At 37.5% G+C, this 19156-nt stretch overlaps 1 protein-coding gene and 1 long non-coding RNA gene across 11 annotated transcripts in view; one reads left to right on the forward strand and one right to left on the reverse strand.

Annotated features, from left to right (window-relative positions):
- LOC138688621 (uncharacterized) overlaps positions 1-9390 on the forward strand; it is a 38973-nt gene extending 29583 nt beyond the window's left edge. Inside the window, exon 4 of the long non-coding RNA XR_011327513.1 lies at positions 8701-9390. This is a non-coding gene — a long non-coding RNA (uncharacterized lncRNA). The remainder of the gene's footprint in view (positions 1-8700) is intronic.
- BIRC6 (baculoviral IAP repeat containing 6) overlaps positions 1-19156 on the reverse strand; it is a 187388-nt gene that overhangs the window by 1042 nt on the left and 167190 nt on the right. For all 10 annotated transcript variants that reach the window (XM_069800486.1, XM_069800485.1, XM_069800484.1 and 7 more), the window contains 7 exons: positions 13824-13969; positions 12865-12975; positions 11448-11665; positions 10621-10782; positions 9004-9081; positions 4606-4794; positions 626-760 (listed from right to left, as the gene is read on the reverse strand). In XM_069800486.1, the coding sequence (XP_069656587.1) occupies positions 626-760; positions 4606-4794; positions 9004-9081; positions 10621-10782; positions 11448-11665; positions 12865-12975; positions 13824-13969 (1039 nt within the window). The remainder of the gene's footprint in view (positions 1-625; positions 761-4605; positions 4795-9003; positions 9082-10620; positions 10783-11447; positions 11666-12864; positions 12976-13823; positions 13970-19156) is intronic.

Below are 19156 nucleotides of genomic sequence, written 5' to 3' on the forward strand. Positions count from 1 at the left end.
AAGAGTTCGTGATGAGATCTGTTACAGAGACAGATATACAGAGATTTGTACACTGATCATAGTAACTAACAGTAACTTCCTTTTGAAGACCAGGCACATTGAAAGAATGCAAGTCTAGCAATAAAAGCCTTTAAAAAATTTTTTTTGCTCCTCTGGGGAAGAAAAATAAAAAATGTAAGTCTGTTGTGTGTGTGGACACAAAATACACAAGTGATAGTACTTGGCTAGGAAGGAAGAAAACATTTATAAAGGTTATAACTGTTAAAAGTTAACAGAGGGTAAAACTAATTGTAATGGATCACAGTTTAGTACCTGTGCTTGTCTATTCAAAAAGCTTGTTTTCTGGCAAGGAATTGGTTGTAGTACAACTTTATCATAACCCCCAATCCACCCTTAGAGAGAACAAAATAAACTCTATCTTATACAACTATTTATAGAGAAATAGGCAAGATAGGCACTAAAGGAAAATTTAACTTGTAGAAAAAATACTGAGAAAGTGGCATGCACATACACTTTCCCTCTTGAGAGTTGGGAAACTGATGTTTGTTTACATGTTTTAAAATTACTGAGCAATTTCATTGCCATTTGTCATCTTCTGGTTTAAAATTACAAAAGCAATTCTCACCTTTAGAGCTGCTGCATGATGTGACATAGTCCTGCCTACCCGTTTGTCACTGCTGTACTGCTGTATGTCTGCTATCCACTCCTCACACTGAGCCATGATCTCCACTCTTTTCAAGTAAAAATGTTTGTGGATGACCTGGAAGAAAACATTCAGAATGAAAGAACAGAGTGTTCATTGTGTTCTAAGAACCATATACTTCAACAATACAAAATCTGCAAGACCCCTATGAGTCTAACTGGGTATAAGGGCGGGGTGGGAAATCAGTATGAGGATAATTCAGCATTGAACCAGGTTGCAGATACATTGTGGAATTTCTGTCCTTGGAGTTTTCTAAGACCCAACTGGAAGAAGGCCTGAGGAACCTGGTCTGAATTCAGCTGATACTGTTTTGAGGAGGTGGTTGGCCTGGACGTCTTCTCCAGTCTGTATGAATCTACAATTTATGTGCAGCCTGCCATTTCAGCATTCACTTGTGTTATCTGGGTGAAGGGTAAATGAGTGCCAGAAATACAGTATCACAGCAGGGAAAAGAAAAAGTGATGGCAGTACATTAGATGCATTCTTCAGTTCAAAGATTATCTTACTATGCAGCCACTAGGTACGGACATTTATGTTTGCATAGGGGCAGGGTTACTCAGATACAATATTAAGGCTTTTATTGTTGCTTTCACAGTCCTTATTAAAGAAGCATAGGCAGGAAGTATAAGCACCATGTCTTCCCCTATCACTAACCACTTGCTGCCTGAACAGAAAACAGGTAAGCAGAAACACTGTCAACAGTATGAGCATAGGAAAATAACATGCTTCTGCATAGAGAAGAGGGATCATACTAGCTGCTATGGAAGTTGTTGTTATAGTTACAGTCCCTAGGCAGAGGCAGCACACCTCTGGGGACACTACAATTCCCAGGCAATAGTAGTTGAGCTGCTTACAGTTCGCATGGGAACCAGTATTTGATTGCATAGTAATTTTGGTATTTCTGTACACATTTGAGTTTAAAAAAAACAACCAATCAAACCCCAAAGTTGTGAAACTCTACTTAGTGTTGGCTTTGTCTTAAACAGTTTTCTAAAACTCTGCCTGGTAAAAGAAACAATAAAATCAAAGAAATTTTATTGAGGACAGAGAGTTCTTGGCAACACTGCAACATAATTGACAAAATCATCTTTCCATCTAGAGGTTAGAGAATATAACTATCTGTCTAAAGAAAAACTGCATATTGAAAGCATAATTGACTCCAGTTCTGGATGCACTCCTTATATCCATAATGGAGCTTGGAAGAAATCCCAAGGACTGGCAGTTTAGATTTCCTGAGCCTACCTGTCATTTAAGGCACTGAAGGGGAGACAGTTCAGATCTGTGAAGGCAAAAGATCTTAGGAGCTGAAGTATGTACGTTCTTTCTTAGACCTCAGCTTTCAGGCACTTTCAGCCTTTGCATTTATGTTACTGAATGATCATCATTGCTAAGGTTCCTAACACAGCCCTACAAAAAACCTAGAGAACTGAACAACAAGCTAGTCTCTCAGAGAAGTGCTCAGATAATCTATACAAGAGATGCATTTTCATTTGGATGGGGCTGCAGATGGAATTTAGCATTCTTCCAAAATTCAGCTATTGCATCAGAGAAAAATCTAATGCTCTCCAGTTCATAATTTCCATTTTTTGATATGTAAAGAAAGATACATGCCACTTCACATAATGATGGGGAATATGTATTCAGAGAAGTAGAAAGGGAGTTCTCATGTTGCACAAGTTGATAGGCACTTGGGAGGACCCCAAGCTTAAGCTAGTATGATTGTGTTTTTAACACAAAAGCAAGCTATCTTAGCCTCAAACTTCTCCTTACCGAAGCAGGCTATCATAGCTTCAAATTTCTTCTCAGAATCTTGAGGATTTCATCATACTGTCCTAAAGACCTCAACACAGGGTAAAACAGAAAACTGTATCTTCGGAAATGAGGAAAACTGTGTTACCTAAACCAGAACAAAACAATTTGGATGCAAGCTTTTAAGTATTGGCCAGTTCTCTTCCATGCAGCAAAACTCTTGATGGTACACAGGTAACAGAAGGTGGTTTCAAATGTTCAGGATACCTCTGCAAACTGATATCTACCTCTTAATGCTACTTTTCCTTTACATGTGTGTGGCTTAGCTTAACACAGTCCTAGCTGCACACCACCTTTAGAACACTAGTAGTTGTATGGTTTTCAACAACTGCCTTTGGTAACATGTGCTGTGCATAAATCATCTGTTCTCAGGGGATTATTGGTTTTCGATTGAACCACCACCATTTGGATACACCTTATTACTTCACCTTCCTGAAGAGGGGCAGGATGTCAGCTTACAAGCTACCTTTTTCATATGAGTAGTAAAAAAGCTAAGCTGCAGAGTAAGCACAGTACTGCTGAGATTCTTTTGAAAAGTGCAGTAACAGCAAACTGGGATTAATTTACCAAATACTGTAATAATTGCATATCCTTCATTTCTGTATATGTGAAAAGAAAGATGGAGCATTATTGTCAGGGAGCCCACCACCTTCTGGTATCTTCAATTAATTTAAACTTACTGTAATTTGAGAACTTCTTTTGCTAAAGAGAAACTGTTACATTTAGGAGAAAAGGACCTATTAGCAGAGGTTATTTGATTATGTGTCATGATATTATTTTTACCATGGTCTTCAGCTTATTGAGTAAAACATTAAGAGGTAATTTAGAACAACCACCGTATTTTTCTTCATTAATTCAAGACACCAGAGTACACTGCACATCCTTTTCCACCTGCATGTGGATAAAATATTTAACTCCTGTCATGCAGGTGAAGTGTCTATGGTTTCTTATTCCACAAGACACAGTAACTGTAATGGAAAAAGGTTTTTGCATTCAGTGTTTTTATGGACAGCAAGGAAGGCATGGGAGACTACCCTTTCACTCAGATGCCATACTTAGCAATGTGCATAATCCTAAAATAATTATGCTTTTTCAGAATTTTAGTATGCAGACAATTGAAAGCATAGGTGATGCTACGAAATGATTCCACACCTCAATTTAGAAGAGGCAACAGTTTTAGTAGTTCAGAGTAAAATGTGTTTTTCTCTAAGTATTTGCTGGTACTACTGTGAGATGACTCATGTTTGACCAACCATTTTGCATTAATATTCACACAGATTCTCTTGCTTAGTGTATCTTCAACTCTTTTTTCCTTGAATCCTTTCTCATATATGTTCAAGTCCCTGAGATCTAACTGACCTGCTTTGAGAAAGGAGTTTGCCTAGAGATGCTGAGAGAAGTCCCTAACAACTAAATTATTCTATGATACTATAGATGAATTAGTCTATTTTCAGGAATGTAAACAAATTTGATTTCTTTCAAGTAAGTTTTTTAAGATAGTGTGAATGCATGAAGGTTAGTATTACTTCTATCAGCATCAAGACAGTTGTTTTCAAAGGCATAGGTTTCTAGTTTAGCACAGATACTTTGTGGATCCTTCCATAAATTACATTCAGGCTGGTATTTGTTTTAAAGTATTTTTCCAATTTGCATTGTTTTGATGTATCCAAAGTGCTTCCTAATACTTGCGCCAAATTCGTGTTTCTTGGAAAAATACCTCCTGTTAGATATGCTGACTGACAAAACACTGAATGCCCATTTGTAAGGCTTATCAACAGCTTTCACATGAAATGTAAAAGGTACCACCTGGCATGAAGAATGAGCCCATCTGTATGAACCATGTTTTATCAAACTGTGCACCAAGCCTTCCTACAGGTCAGTCCCAATTTGTGTACATTCCCCTTTCCCAGAAAAGAATCTGTGAAATCAGGTACATCCTTATTCACTTCAGTCTCTAAGAGTCAGTTGCCCCAGGGAATAAGAAGGAGGCTAAAATGGACATCTCATGCATGATGTTTCCAAATACTTGCATTAATCTTAACACTCAAACAAGAAAAATAAACAAGATATTTACTGCATTTCACAAAACCTACCTCCTTAAAACATGGTGATGGATTTCTGATTTGTTCAAGCATTGCCCACTTCACTGTTGCCTGTCGTATATTTCCATCATATTCTCTGGAGCTCTGGGTACCACTTGGAGTACCTCTTGATCGTTCATAACCCGGTTCATTAAAATATGGTTCTGCTACCAGTATTAGGGATTGGACAGACACTAACACCTGTTAAGCAAAGAAACTAAATATTAAAAATGTGCCACCCACTTGTTTTTACAAATATACATAGTTTTGCTTACCTTATATAGAATCATAGAATGGTTTGGGTTGGAAGGGACCTTAAAGATCATCTAGTTCCAACCCCCCTGCCATGGGCAGGGACACCTTCCACTAGACCAGGTTGCTCAAAGCCCCATCCAACCTCGCCTTGAACACTTACAGGGATGAGGCATCCACAGCTTCTCTGGGCAACCTGTTCCAGTGTCTCACCACCCTCACAGTGAAGAACTTCTTCCTAATACCTAATCTGAATCCACCCTCTTTCAGTTTAAAACCACTACCCCTTGTCCTGTCACTACATGCCCACGTCCCTCTCCTTTTCTACAAGAAAGCCCCTCTCCGCCTTTCCTGTAGCCCCCCTTTAGGTACTGGAAGGCTGCTATAAGGTCTCCCCGGATTCTTCTCTTCTCCAGGCTGAACAACCCCAACTCTCTCAGCCTGTCTTCACAGGGGAGGTGCTCCAGCCCTCTGACTGTCTTCATGGCCCTCCTCTGGACCCGCTCCAACAGGTCCATGTCCTTCTTATTTGGGGGCCCCAGAGCTGAATGCAGCACTCCAGCTGGGGTCTCATGAGAGCAGAGTAGAGGGGCAGAATCACCTCCCTCGACCTGCTGGCCACACTTCTTTTGATGCAGTCCAGGATACGGTTGGCTTTCTGGGCTGCGAGTGCACATCACCGGGTCACGTTGAGCTACTTGTCAACCAACAGCCCCAAGTCCTTCTCTGCAGGGCTGCTCTCAATCCACTCATTGCCCAGCCTGTATTTGTGCTTGGGATTGCCCCAACCCACGTGCAGGACCTTGTACTTGGCCTTCTTGAACTTCATGAGGTTTGCACGGGCCCACCTCTCAAGCCTGTCAAGGTCCCTCTGGATGGCATCCCTTCCTTCCAGCGTGGCGACCGCACTGCACAGCTCGGTGTTGTCGGCAAACTTGCTGAGGGTGCACTCAATCCCACTCCAAAACCACTTCTATGGCAAAGTACTGTCATTGTAATACAGGCTATATGCAAGTAGGGAACATCTGTGCTTTCAAACCGAAACTGTTACTACACATTAAATACGTAAGTCCTATGACTGTGTCCTACAACTGAGAAAATGACAAATATATGTTAAAAAATAACAAAAATACAAAGATAAATAAAAAGTTTAAAGGAAGTGATGTCTGATTGCATCCTTTTGTGAAAGAAAGTGTATTTGTCAAGTTCTCAGTCAACAATTCTTGAACTTTTCCTGTGGCTGAGCTTACTAATTCTAATTCTGAACGAGACGGAAAAGGAACAAGGGAGGTGAAATGCAAACCACTGAAATTCATCTTGGTATATATGCTCTCCAATTTTTTTCTTTCAAATGCACTCAATTGATGTACTTATATTTTTAGCCCTTTAGTTTCAGTTTTTACATACAACACTGTGTGTCATGTGTCATTAAAACAAAGCCTCAGTATTTCTCTTAGGAAAAAAAATGTTTTCAGCACTATATCAACAAAGCACCAACTATTCAGTGATAAGGAAATGACAGTTTTCCCCCTTTCAGTTTTATTATCAAGTACATGTGGGAATAGATGCTAACATACATACAAGGCATTTAACTATATACCCAAATACTCCTAATATAAAACAAAGAATTAAATAGATACATAGGGCACTTAAGAATCCAAATGTATATGTACTGCATATTCATGATTTGATGGCTTGCTAATTCTTCCAGTATTAGAATGTTCGTCCCTCTCAACTTGTTGTACTTCATAAGAATTACGTTACTGCAAAAAACGTTGTTATGTAGGTAGAAAGATATAGTTGACTTTTTTTTTTTTTTAAAATGAAGGATAGGTTTTTCTTATGTACTTAGGACCAAGTCCAGCAAGAATTTTAGGGATTACAGTTCTGTGACACAAACCTAGTTCCAGAACTGTAAAGAACTCAAAAAAGTGATTTGAACACTTTCATCTCCTGAAATATTGAAAAACTGATGATATGTTTCATGCCAAAGAATGGCATTTCCAGTACCTGGCATACTTAGGTGCAAGACATCCACTGCAGTAGATTAAAAATGTCAGGGCAGTTTTTTCTGGAACTGACTCTCCTCCCAGCCTAGATACAATTTAAAGCTTGAAGCCATTCCCTAATTTAGCAGCCCAGTTTGTGAATTTGGATATGGAAGACAACAGTCCTTTTTCTTGGAACATGCAGAACGTACAGCTTACATCTGACAAACACCTTGTCAGCAACAATTCAGGACTTTGGTTCTCTCACAGGGCAGTGTCCCAACAACTAGTTGTGCTCTGTGCTTAAGTGTGGCATTCTCTCAGAGCTTCTCTTGTAGCAAAGCCAGCACAAAAGCATTCCAGCTTTCCATACTCTGTGAAGTGTACTCACTCCATAGACACAATGCCAAACCAGTAACTTGTATCAAAGCAACAGCCCAACAATCAGTTGAATGACCCAGGTTAATCTCAGTCCCACCATCACCTCACGGAAACATACCCTTACCCCTTTGGTGCCATAACACTTTCTGTTTGTAGTTGTGTAGTTGCTGTGCTTTAACTATATCACAGAAGGGCAATCTAGGGCAGCTAAGTCTTTATCCCGATGGATAGGGCACGTGGCTGTGCACTGGGAAATGTGAACTAGCATCCCCCATTGGGCTGGGAAGAAAAATTAAACAAGTTTTTCTGTTTCTCAGGCAGGTGCTCCAGCTAGCTGCTGTTACATGGTATTGTGCACACCATCACATTGTCTCCCCTGGCTGCCATGCATTCAACCAGAAGCAGCCATGGCTATTTTGTGTTACACTTAAAAATCAAAATATGGATAAATGCATTAAAATATACAGAATGTGCCTTGCAAATCAGGTTCCAGCAAGAAAATGGCCACTTACGACACTAAAAAAGGCAGAATATTAATGCAAATGTGCTAAGCCCAGGTAGAGTACTTTGGGTCCAAGGCTTCAGGTACCTAAGATGTCTGGAAGTAGTTGGGTTTTGCTTTTTTGAATTTGGTATTTTAGATACATACATATTTTTAAATAGCTATGGTAAAGAAATTTGACACTATGCAGCATTGTACTTTCTTGGCCTCTATAACCAGTTGTTACTTTGAATTATAATTGTAATGAATGAGAAACTCTAAACTGATCTTCCAGTTTCATTTGGGTATAAAAGTTAATTTCTGAAGTATTTTGGGTGGTCTGACAACGGTTTAATCTCTGAGCCAAAAAACCCCATGTAGTGCTTAATTCTTTCCAAGCAATTTATTTAGTCCTACAGCTGTTTTCCATTTAATAGCTATAAAGTGTTTTTCTCCCAGTATAGGGGGAGACTTTTTCCAACAGCTTTCTTACTTTTTTCAAAATAAAACCCTAAAAAAGCTTCTAAATTTGAAACTCAAATGCTGCATGAGATTTCTAACAATCAAATTTAACATTTTAATTTAAGAAAAAGGACTTTAGTGAAAATAAGACTTCTTAATACTTGCACCTTTCTACACTGATTTTATAGTTACAGTCCAAAATTTCAGTTCATCTCTTGAATAAGAAGTTGTATCTTGGGAGAGTTACACTATGTAAGGAACCACAATTTAGATCTCCAAATCCTAATTGACCCGTGAAGGAAGAGGGAACATTAATATCTCTAGGGATAAAAATTCCACAATCTCTCTTGGACACCTGTCTTAGTGTTTGATCACCCTCATAGTGAAAACGTCTTTCCTAATATTTAATCAACATTTCCCATGTCCCATCTTGTGTCAATTGGTACTTGTCCTAGTGCTCTGCAACTTTAAGAGGTGTCTGGCTCCATCTTCTGTATACCTTCCAGTCTTTTTTTTCTTTCTCTCTCTCTTTTTTTTTTAAAGTATGTGAAATCATCCAAGCAAAGTCCAAGCAGTGCAGGAATAAGCTGCACACATGAACAGCCACTCTTCAAGACAAGACCAATAGAAATATTGGTTGGAAAGAGCACTTTGAAGAACTTGTCTACTCTACAGTGTTTCTTTTCTAGTGTTCCAAGGACGTTTTCTGGACTTTTTACGTCTTATTTATCCTTATTTGGGGAAGAAAATTCTGGTTTAAATGCACTAGAAAAAGAATCCTTAGGACTGACAGACCATTTACTACTCCTAAATGACATCTACTGAAAAGAAAGAAGAAATGCTCACCTGCAAAAAACTAGATGTTTGGGGATTCCATTTCTCTTCTGGCCTCCCATGCCATGTGTTAAGTATGCTTAAACACACCTGAAAAGGTGACATGATTAATACCACAGACAAATATTATGATAAAATTGTTCTGCTTGGGCAGAATAGAATGTTAACGTTACATTTAATTTTTTTTTTGACAAACTTTTGTATAACTGCATTCTAAAAGACAAATTTGTTTCCTATGAAACTAACACAATGAAAGCAGACAAAAATAATGTGGATAAGCAAGAACAGCATGTTAATAAATGAACAAGGCAAGACAGATTACTTTTCTTCAAGGAAAACGTATGGATTCTAGTGGCTCCAAAAATAAATGAATCATGAATAGTATCTGATTCTTTACTTTCCTCTTTAAATACTGTTCTAACATTTACTGTTGTGGTTTTTAGAGACAATAATTCTGCTTAAGGATGTGAAAGGTGGTTTCTGTCACGCAGACTATCAAGGAATTGAAAATACTCCTTAACTTTTATGACTGATTTGGACTTTAGGGAAGCCTATGGAGTTCTTGAACCTTATCACGAAATGGAACAATCGACAGGGAACACAAAGAGACAAAATAAACAGAAGAATTTTAGAGGGAAGTATTTGCCAAGACTTAATGCTAGGCAAAGAAAAAAGGAGATAATGTCTCCAGTATGAATTACATTCTCCATCCATGTTAAGAGAAAACCCCATGTCTAGTACTGGAAAGGAGTATTATAGCTTGTGAAAACAGGGAGCATGGGGAACCCATGAATGACAGTGGAATAAGGGAAAAACGTTAGCCTATGGATTAAATGTTTACACAAAAAAAAAAGCTGAAGGAGTGCCATAGTGCTACAGCCAAAGCTATTTTGTGGGTCTGTGCTTCAGTAGAGACATACACACAGCCATCTCTGTAGCTCTGTAGAGAACTTCACATGTGCTGATTTTTAATATAAATAGAAGTTGCATCTGCCTGATATGCACTTGACTTTCTCTCAGCTTTTTGGAGCCTTTAGAATGAGCCACAACATACCAAGGAGATACGGGAAGGAAGGGGGAAAGCTTGTTTGTTTTAACTTTTAATATTATTTCTAAAAACTGTACTATTTTTTGAGAAAACTGTCATTAAGTCCATATTTTAGAGTTACATTTTCTTTTATAAAGGATACTGAGGTTAAGGAAAGTCTTTATCTTCCCTCAAGAAAAAGCACTTTCACATGGAAAAAGAGAGACAAGGCACTTGGCAATCACATTCACTTGCAGCTGACATGAAGCATACTTTGCCCATGGAAAGGGTATTTCAGCTAGCCAATAGATTTCTGCCTGGTTAATTTAGCAGAGAAGGTGGAAAAGAATTCAAAATTACTTGCTTTTTGGTCCAATCCAGCTCATAAAGGCTTTAAAAAAATCTCCAAGAGTATTCAGAAAGGAGATCATTCCCATCTGAAACTGTTAAATCACTCTTCATTTCAGTTTGAGGACCAGTTTTAACCAAATGGCTTCCTCCAGTATGTTAGGAGTGGCTGATCATTTGATTGCAAATGGAAAAAAAGTTTAATCCGTTTCACTTCCTTGTTACATCCATACACAAGAACAAAGTTGACCTACCTTACCATCATTGTAGAGGTTTGGATTAAATCTCACGCTGTGGCCTCCAGTTGTTTCCAGATTCACAAGGGGAGGGGAATTAGGATAGTCTTGTGGAAAATATACATCAAATTCAAAGCAACCATTTGCATAAGGGGTGTCTGCAGGACCAGTAATGAGAACCTACCATTGTAAAAAACAAGATGACAGTTTTCAAAAGAACCCTTACATTTGTCACACGGTTGAGATTTTTGTAAGTTTTATGAAGCATTTTATTTCCACATGCTACTTATCAGAAAATACCATTAGACATCATAATCATATGCAGGCTGTCAATCTGTTCATTTTGATACTCTGGGTAAGTAAAGCCCTCTGCTAATGTTCATGTCTCCAGATTACAAATGGAAAACAAAACAGAAGGAGCTAAAACTCTACCCCCTATTGGATGCTATTATTTTCTTCAAACTTCAGGTCCAGAGATACTTCTCCATACCTATTGGTTTTAATCAACTTAAATGGTCATATGCAAAGATGCATATTGACCATAATGGAGTAACAAAAATCAAACTTTTCCCTTCAAAATAGCTGAAGAACAATGAACCTCGTTCTGTGAAGACTCCTTGGCTAAAGGAGCACTCCTGGGGTAGATGGACTCTCCCAAGCCCCTGCCAAGTTACTAAGAAGTCAGGATCAGACTAAAATACTACCACTTAAGTTGTAGTTTGGACAGCAATTAAAGTACACATGAAATACTTCTGGTGGTTTTTTTTTTTAATATTTAAGGCATCTTCTTAAACATTTATATGCCAAGCTGAAAGAGGGAAATAAAAATAAGTTTGTTTCTTTACCTTCATAATGTCAAGCCTCTCCTCATCACAACGTACGAAAACACTGGATGAAGATGAGAGAGGCAGTGAGGTTGAAAGAGTCACAGCTTCTTGAGCAAGACGTCGGGCTCTGGCAGCACTGTTGGCGTCACTTGCATTTTTTACCTGAGACATGTAGTGGTAATTTACTTTAAAAACCAATTTCCCGTCATCATCTTCAGAAACCATTTCGAATGTATCTAGAAGAGAAGAAGATTTTAATGCATCAGGAAAACAGTGAAATTAATAGTGGATTAGTCTTGGATACAGATTCTGAGTATTAAAATCAGGAAAGTTTAATTTGCATTATACTAATGCAAAAAAATACGTATTTTGTGAGTTAACAGTGATCACAGAAAACAAAACAGTAACAGTCCTGGGCTGAATTAATTTCTGCAGCAAATTTACAAGCTTTCCCATGCAACTTGAGTGTACACCATTTCTGATTTGGAAAGCTACCAGCTACTCCAGACCAGGAAGATAATGATAATTATGACTCTATAATAATGCTAATAAAGGAATCAGCATGAAGCAGACTGCCAGCAGTATTTACTTGTGTGGTGGTTGCAGTGTTATTAAAGAATCATAAAAAATTACAGTGAAGCTGGTTTTCTTTAAGCACTTACTATGCAAAATCTGCAGCATGGCTGCCATGGTGAAAAGCTACGATACAAACTTCCCTACCTCCTATACTTGGCATACACTCCACAAACATTTGTGAGTAAAATCCCTTACAAATACAACAGCAAAGAAATGTTATTGCAAATGCTGTCACTGCAACTCAAAAAATACTCATAGAACATGTTTTTACAATAATTTTATAGCTCTTTTTGGATGAGATACTATTTGTTCTTTATGAATTTTTTTTGAACATGTTCCCTTTATGGCCAAAAAAAAGCGCTGATTCCCATCACATTTTCCACATGCAACATATTGCACTCCGTGAAAGGACACAACGAAGTTTACTGCAGTTTCATTTAAAAAAAAACGTTTTGATCTGAATTCTATTCCATTTAAAAAATAAAAGCTACATTAAAAAACATATATATACAGTCATATATGAGCTTTAAAAAAAATCTACTAACATTCAATATAATTTGAGAACTGAAACTCATAAATCATTACAGGAATGAAAACATGAACACCATCATTGAATTCTTCTGGCCCCTTGAATTAATTGAGTGTATGCTTAAAACACTTCTTATTAGTTCAAAGAGTATATTAGTTGGTAACCTGAAAATACAGACTTACGAAATTTTCCGTATGTGAAAAGTATTACTGGTTGCATATGTAAAAAGGTTGGTAACTCTAAAAAATAATTAGGGATTCCGTCCAACAGATTACATATTTCTTCAGTATCTGCTTTCTAAAACACAAATATTCACACTTTTCAACCTACCGAACTGGAGTTTTTTCATGACAGCCACATACTTTTCTTCAAGAGACCGTAAAACAGACAAAGGCTTGGGCCTCACAGCAGCCTTTTTGGAGTATTCAGCCATCTTCTTTTCTGTTATATAAAATGTGATGATTATTTGTAGTTAACCATGTAATTTTGAGACAAGTACAGCAAGCATTTGGGGATTGTTTAACTTGAAATGACATTTTATGGTCACTTTGTTTGCAGAGAAGTCTCAAAACTGGGGTTCACTCACAATATACAAATCTGTTCTTCTCACTACCATATATTTCATTATCTGAACAGCTCAAAGTAAATAAAGTCATAATCTCAGCTCAGAAATAATTCATGACTGCTGCTGCTATGAATACTCTTGTATTGTTTCTTCTAATTTTTTTTTTTTTTTTAATTTAAAATAGAAGTATGACATACGCTTATGTGGAGGGACATGCACACATGTATTCTTGGTGCACTCTCCAAAATCAGAAGCTGATTATACACGCCTCTAAAATCCACCCTCCTTATTGAACTACTTAATCTTTAGTTTTCTTTACTAGACAATGAGAGATGGTCCTTTGAACATCTACAGGTTCAATCCATGATTTACAATTTTTGTTCTGCATTCATCGAGTTAAGAGTTAATCTCATAAGATTTAGTTTTAACAGCAAAGGCTTTACTATTAAAGGTCGTGTATGTTGTATTCTGCCGAGAAAAAAAAAGTTGCTACATAATTGTGCTAAAAGTCATGAGGTGTACTGTAACTTGCTTGAATTATTCTGTTTCCCGATCAAAACATTTAAGACTACCACAAGGTTCCAGCCACCTCTGAAAATATAGTCAGTGGTTGGGGGCAGTAGAGAAGTCCTTTTTCTTGCTTTTAAGCTAATCTAAGTTAGCTGTTAACAAATGTATTAAAAATAAACACTATACAGTATCTATAAAAGTATTTCTATTTTACCTTGGTTTGCTTGGCGCAAACTGGTGGTAGCAGCATAAACTATCTCCGCAGTCTTTTGGATGTCTGGTACCAAAAGTGTCAGTCCCTCTGGTTCTTGATCAGAAGTATCTGGTTTTACTCCCGCTTTAGCTTTGTCTTTTTTAGACCTGTTTTGGGCAAAGAAATAGGATGTAGTATGAGGGAATACTTTTCAACCAGTCATACAGTACTCAGCATATTTGTGAACAGGGAAAAATACCAAAGATTAAAGGATCAAGATTAAAATAAGTCTTCTGAAATGGAATGTCTCTATGTATCTCCAGGTTAATCACTGAATGTAGCAATGAACTGTGACAATACCAAACATACAGTCTTGATTTGACAAACAGAAGTACATCTGATATGAAGAGTAAAAATATGCACAAAGCCAGTGATACTAGTACATGAGTTTCTGCTTCAACCATTTAGTACTTTTGATTGTTACGCTGCATGTTGACCTTATCTTTGCACGTTTTCAAAAAGTATTAGAAAAGCTTACAAAATCAATGTAACAAAGATCATGTTGTGAATGTGCATTTCATCCACCCATGCAGATCCACATGCAAAATCAAGTCCGAAATAGGTAATAAAAGTACTCTTTCCTACTACACAATACACTAGCAATTATTTAAAATACACTAACGCTAAAACAGTAGGAAACCTCTAGTAAAAATTCACAGCATGTCTATGAACTGCAACCTAGGTATCAAAAGAAAGTGGGTCAAAAATGAAGTTTGTCTCTCTCTGCAGTTCTCTTCTGGGCTATAGAAGTTAAGACCTTTTATTTCAATAAACAGTTTAATGTAACATAATTTTATAAAGCTTACAAATATAGAAGGTGTCTATTATATTGGATGTTTATAATCAATGTATTGCAAATTGTCAATTTAAACACCTCAGATTTTTATAATGAAGTAATTTGAAAATACAGTATATATTAACACTGTTGTCTGACAGAAGCTTGTTGCCTAGTATTTTAAGATATATTTAAATATTTAGATTGTGACAACTCAGTCTTTACTAGCATATATATTCAACTGCTGAAATGAAGACATGGTATTTGATAACATTGTAACCTAAATGTGCATATTTAAAAGCTTCTGTGTTTTAAGAGCTAGCATAAATTTACATTGTTATCCTGCAAAACTTAGGAGATTTTAATGCTAACAGCCCCCAAATTGTTTTACTGCAATTTCTGTAAATTTTTTAACAGCACGTGTTCATTTTAAGACCCAAACAAGTTCAATAGCCAAGAAGCACGGGTTTTCTCTTTCCCACTACCATACCTAGAAGCAAACCAGAAAGCTATCTGCACAAGAAAAATTAACAATTTAATGCTTTGATGTCCCAAACATATTTCAGCAACTACCACACGCTATATCCTTTCTGTATTTTAATCCAAACTGAAATCATACCTAAGGAGTGAGTCTCTAAACTATTCAGTAGAGGTGATTACAGTAATACTGAAAGTCTTTGTACTGTACCTAATCAAATGAGAATATCCCTAGAGTGTATTAATAAAAAAATTCATTACTGCAGCATGGTACATTTTCCCTGTTCCAGATTTAATCCAAAAGAATGTCAGCCTGTTGTTGACTTCAAGCAATACTGAGCTTTCAGGTGCTCAAAGTTAGGAGGAAAGCATCAGAACCAAACAGTGTCCTTCAGCATTTGCAGAACAATTTAAGACAAAGAAGCAGCATCTGCCTCTCCTGTTCATACTTTCAAAAATCCTCATTACTGCCTTTTTCCTTGTGGAAATCTAGGCCAATATTTTTTAAATAACCTATTAAACAGGTTCAGAAATATGTATTTAAGCCCACTAAACCTCAGGGATAACCTGTTTTAATATCACAGACATGCTAGCAGCCACCAGTCTCAAAAAAGGTGTACACATTTAGAACTGCTTGCTGCTGATGTAGAATGCTTAAGCTATTTACTACAAAACCCTTGGAGAAATTTTGGCTAAAATGAAATGTCAATGGGCTTATCCAAGAAAAAGATGCGCGAAAAGCAATAAAAATTGGTGGAGGTACTGAAAGTTAAATTAATTCTTACAATTTTATTTTCTAGACAGTTGTCTTGTAGGTCTTTCATCTTCCACACGGTTTTACAATTTAGACTACTAGGTTTTTTTTCCTTCTACTTGGTCTTAGAATCAAAAAAATTCAAGTGTTGGCCTCATTAGACAAAACGCTTAACTACATGCTTAAAACCTCCTACAGATATACTGAGTTACTGACAGTCAAGTGCCTAAGCAGACAAGGAATATGTATCTAGTTGAAGCAGTAGGAAAAGGAGACATCTACTTCAAATGCAAATTCTCAGTATCAATAGTAAAATTTCCTCTCGTTCTCCTGGTTGTCCAGAACAGTTAACACTTCAGCACTTTTGAACTATCGAAAGAAAATGTATTTTCTTAATGTCTCCGTTATCACCAATATGACGATTCTGTCCACTGTTACCATGAGCAAAATAGACAAAAATCCCCTCTCCTCAAAATACACTTTTTAAATCAAGTGTTTGCAGAACCAGAACAGCTCTACCCTGTCACCTGTAGATATCTGGAGCGTGTGTGATCATCTACATTACCAAGTTGCCTAACTCCTGAGCCAGGCCATAACTGTGTGAAAGCAGTTTAAGAAGTAAAGTGCAAGAATGATTCTACCTCAGACACCCCCCCTGCCCCAGGTCTCATATTTGTCCTTGATTCTGCCTAATCAGGGATTTCAGTCAGTTTCTTAGGGAGTATAAGCTAGCTGGCATCACAAAACCCCCAAATCAGACATACTGCCTTATCAACATATAGTTTTCCCACACAAGTCATGCTTGTATATTCTAATGGTTAGGGTAAAGATAATTTTTTTCCCCCCTCTTTCAGGGAAAAACACAAGTGGTATTGCCGTAACTTACAAGACTTCTATTAACAATGACCTCCATTTTTTCTTCCCTCATTTTGTCTTCCTACCTTTATTTGATTCAAATCTTTTGCTGTGAGAATAGCAACTTCTTTTTGCTCCATAAATCTATTTTAGTGTAGTCTGAAACACGTGGTATTACTTTGTGTACACATGAAAAAGCAACCTGGTGACCATTCTACCATTTGTGAGCACGTGTAACATGGGCAAAACAAATTATTACCATCCTCCCTTCTTGACGTCATCTCCACTTTTATATTGTTGCTGCACTCCTGCCTGCCTGGATTCAGAGCCACAGTGAGCTCTCTCCAACAAGCCGCAGTGAGCTGTGTGTGATACGCAAGTGTTTTAGAGGGACAGAGTCCCAGCTCGAGAGAGGGAGTTGCTGGGAATTACAAGGCTCTCCCAAAAATACATGAATGAGGAGACGAAATACCAAAATTAAAGTGATAAAGCCAGTAAGATCCTTCAGCTCCTTCACTGCACTCTAGCAACCTGCATATAAATTCATGTATGCAGATAAACTAACAGTGTTATCAAACTCCTGAGCTCTAACTGTATGTTTTTCAATGGTATTCCAAAGAAACATGAGAACCAACAATACTCATAAATAATAAACTATGGTCAAATATGTAACCATATGAATATTTTGCTGTACATTTTCTCTATTTTTAGAAAACCTTGAAATATCTGCATTATAATGTACATTTCTTTCCACCAAGATTCTGCTTGTGAAGTAAAATTTAGTGCAGTTCTTTAATACAGGCCAAACCTTTATCCAAATGTTACAATTTTCAGAGTGGAAGAGGAGCCAAATATTTAATTTAGACTTAGAAACTTCCTCATACAGTTTTTCAACCACTGAAGAAAAAGCAGACAAAATCATGTCAACTCATATTTAAAGGGATGACAGTCACTAATATATTTGCTAGAAAAGACAGCAGTGTACATGCTAATAATTTAAGCCATTAATTTAGCTTGTGCTAGAAGATGACAGCCTTCTCTTCACGCTGTGCTAAATGAATAATGAATGATACACTCCCAAGGCAACTTTAATTTTTAAAGCCAATACTAATACTTACTCACCCGTGCCTGATACTTAGAGGTAAATGTGATGATACGGAATGATACCTTTATCAAAGTATTCACAAAATAAAGCCAATAAACCAATTCAGCCCCTGTGTAGTACAGGGACAGTGCTTATAGCAGAATTCTGCTCCATTTTATACTGACGCTCACTGTCTTAGGATAAAACTGCCATAGGTTTGCAACTGTGGTATCACTCAGCCCTCATGGTCCCCCACCTTCTGTAGGTTTCCACAGGGACCAAAGAGAAGCTCCTTCCTTCCAGTAATTTACAAATTCTTAAATCAATCTCCTGAAATCAGGCAAAACAAGCAAGGGACTGTGCCTTTGCAAATAAACATTGGTGAAAGCTAGTAACCTCCTCTGAGATGGCTCCATATACTCCTCCTTGGGGCTTCGAGCACTGTATTTACAGACACTAAGCTGAAGCATTCCAAACCAGCAAAGGCTGTGTGAATGCTCCCTGCAGCCAACCATGATCTCTGAGCATAAGCTTGAGAGTACAGCAAAAGAAACTGACAGTTGTTTTGTCTTTTAAAGAAAAATAAATTAAAACAAATTAAGCCTCAATTCTTGGGACCCAATTCTAAGGAAAAATTTTTGTTTGCAAAATGTACCATTTCACATAGAAGTTCTCCAAAAAATGAAGACAATGAAAAGCTGTAGCAGGGAAAATACCTCAGGCCTACCTGGTTGTATTCTAGCATCCCCATGCAACAGAAAAACATCCAGGTTATAACAACAATTTGGGGCCTGATACAATCAGACAACCTTGGAACTGTGCAGGATTAACCCTTAGTAGCAGTGTGACAAGTGACAGAAGTGTGAAGATGACAGAATTCAGATCTCCCTCAAGCAGTTATCATGGGGGTGGCTGGGCTGATGTGGAAAGGGAAAGCATAGTTAGGAATTTAAGCATAGGCCTGCTATACTCCACATTACACCAATAAGCCATCAGCTTATTTTCCCAAATTAACAATTTGCCATGAAGCTCTCCTAGCAGATGGTGGTTCAGATGAGCCTGCTTTGCTACATGGCAGCAGTTCTCTGCAGCAGCGGGCTCAGCCATCACAGCAAACAAATGTCTCACACTCCACCCTAGTGGCAACCCATTACACAAGGCTGACCACACTCTAAATTAGTGATGGCTTTTGACTCCCTTGCAGTCCAACAGTCATGAGAAATCATCTCATACCTAAATGTCTTCTCCATTGTCCAGAAATTTCCCAGTTTTCTAACAGAGTATTATGGCCTCTGGAAGTAAATGAAATCAAATGCTAACTGGAGTCCAAAACCAAAACTGTTCCCCTT

The sequence above is a fragment of the Haliaeetus albicilla genome, chromosome 13 (genome assembly GCF_947461875.1).
Source record: "Haliaeetus albicilla chromosome 13, bHalAlb1.1, whole genome shotgun sequence".
Classification (NCBI taxonomy): Eukaryota; Metazoa; Chordata; class Aves; order Accipitriformes; family Accipitridae; genus Haliaeetus; species Haliaeetus albicilla.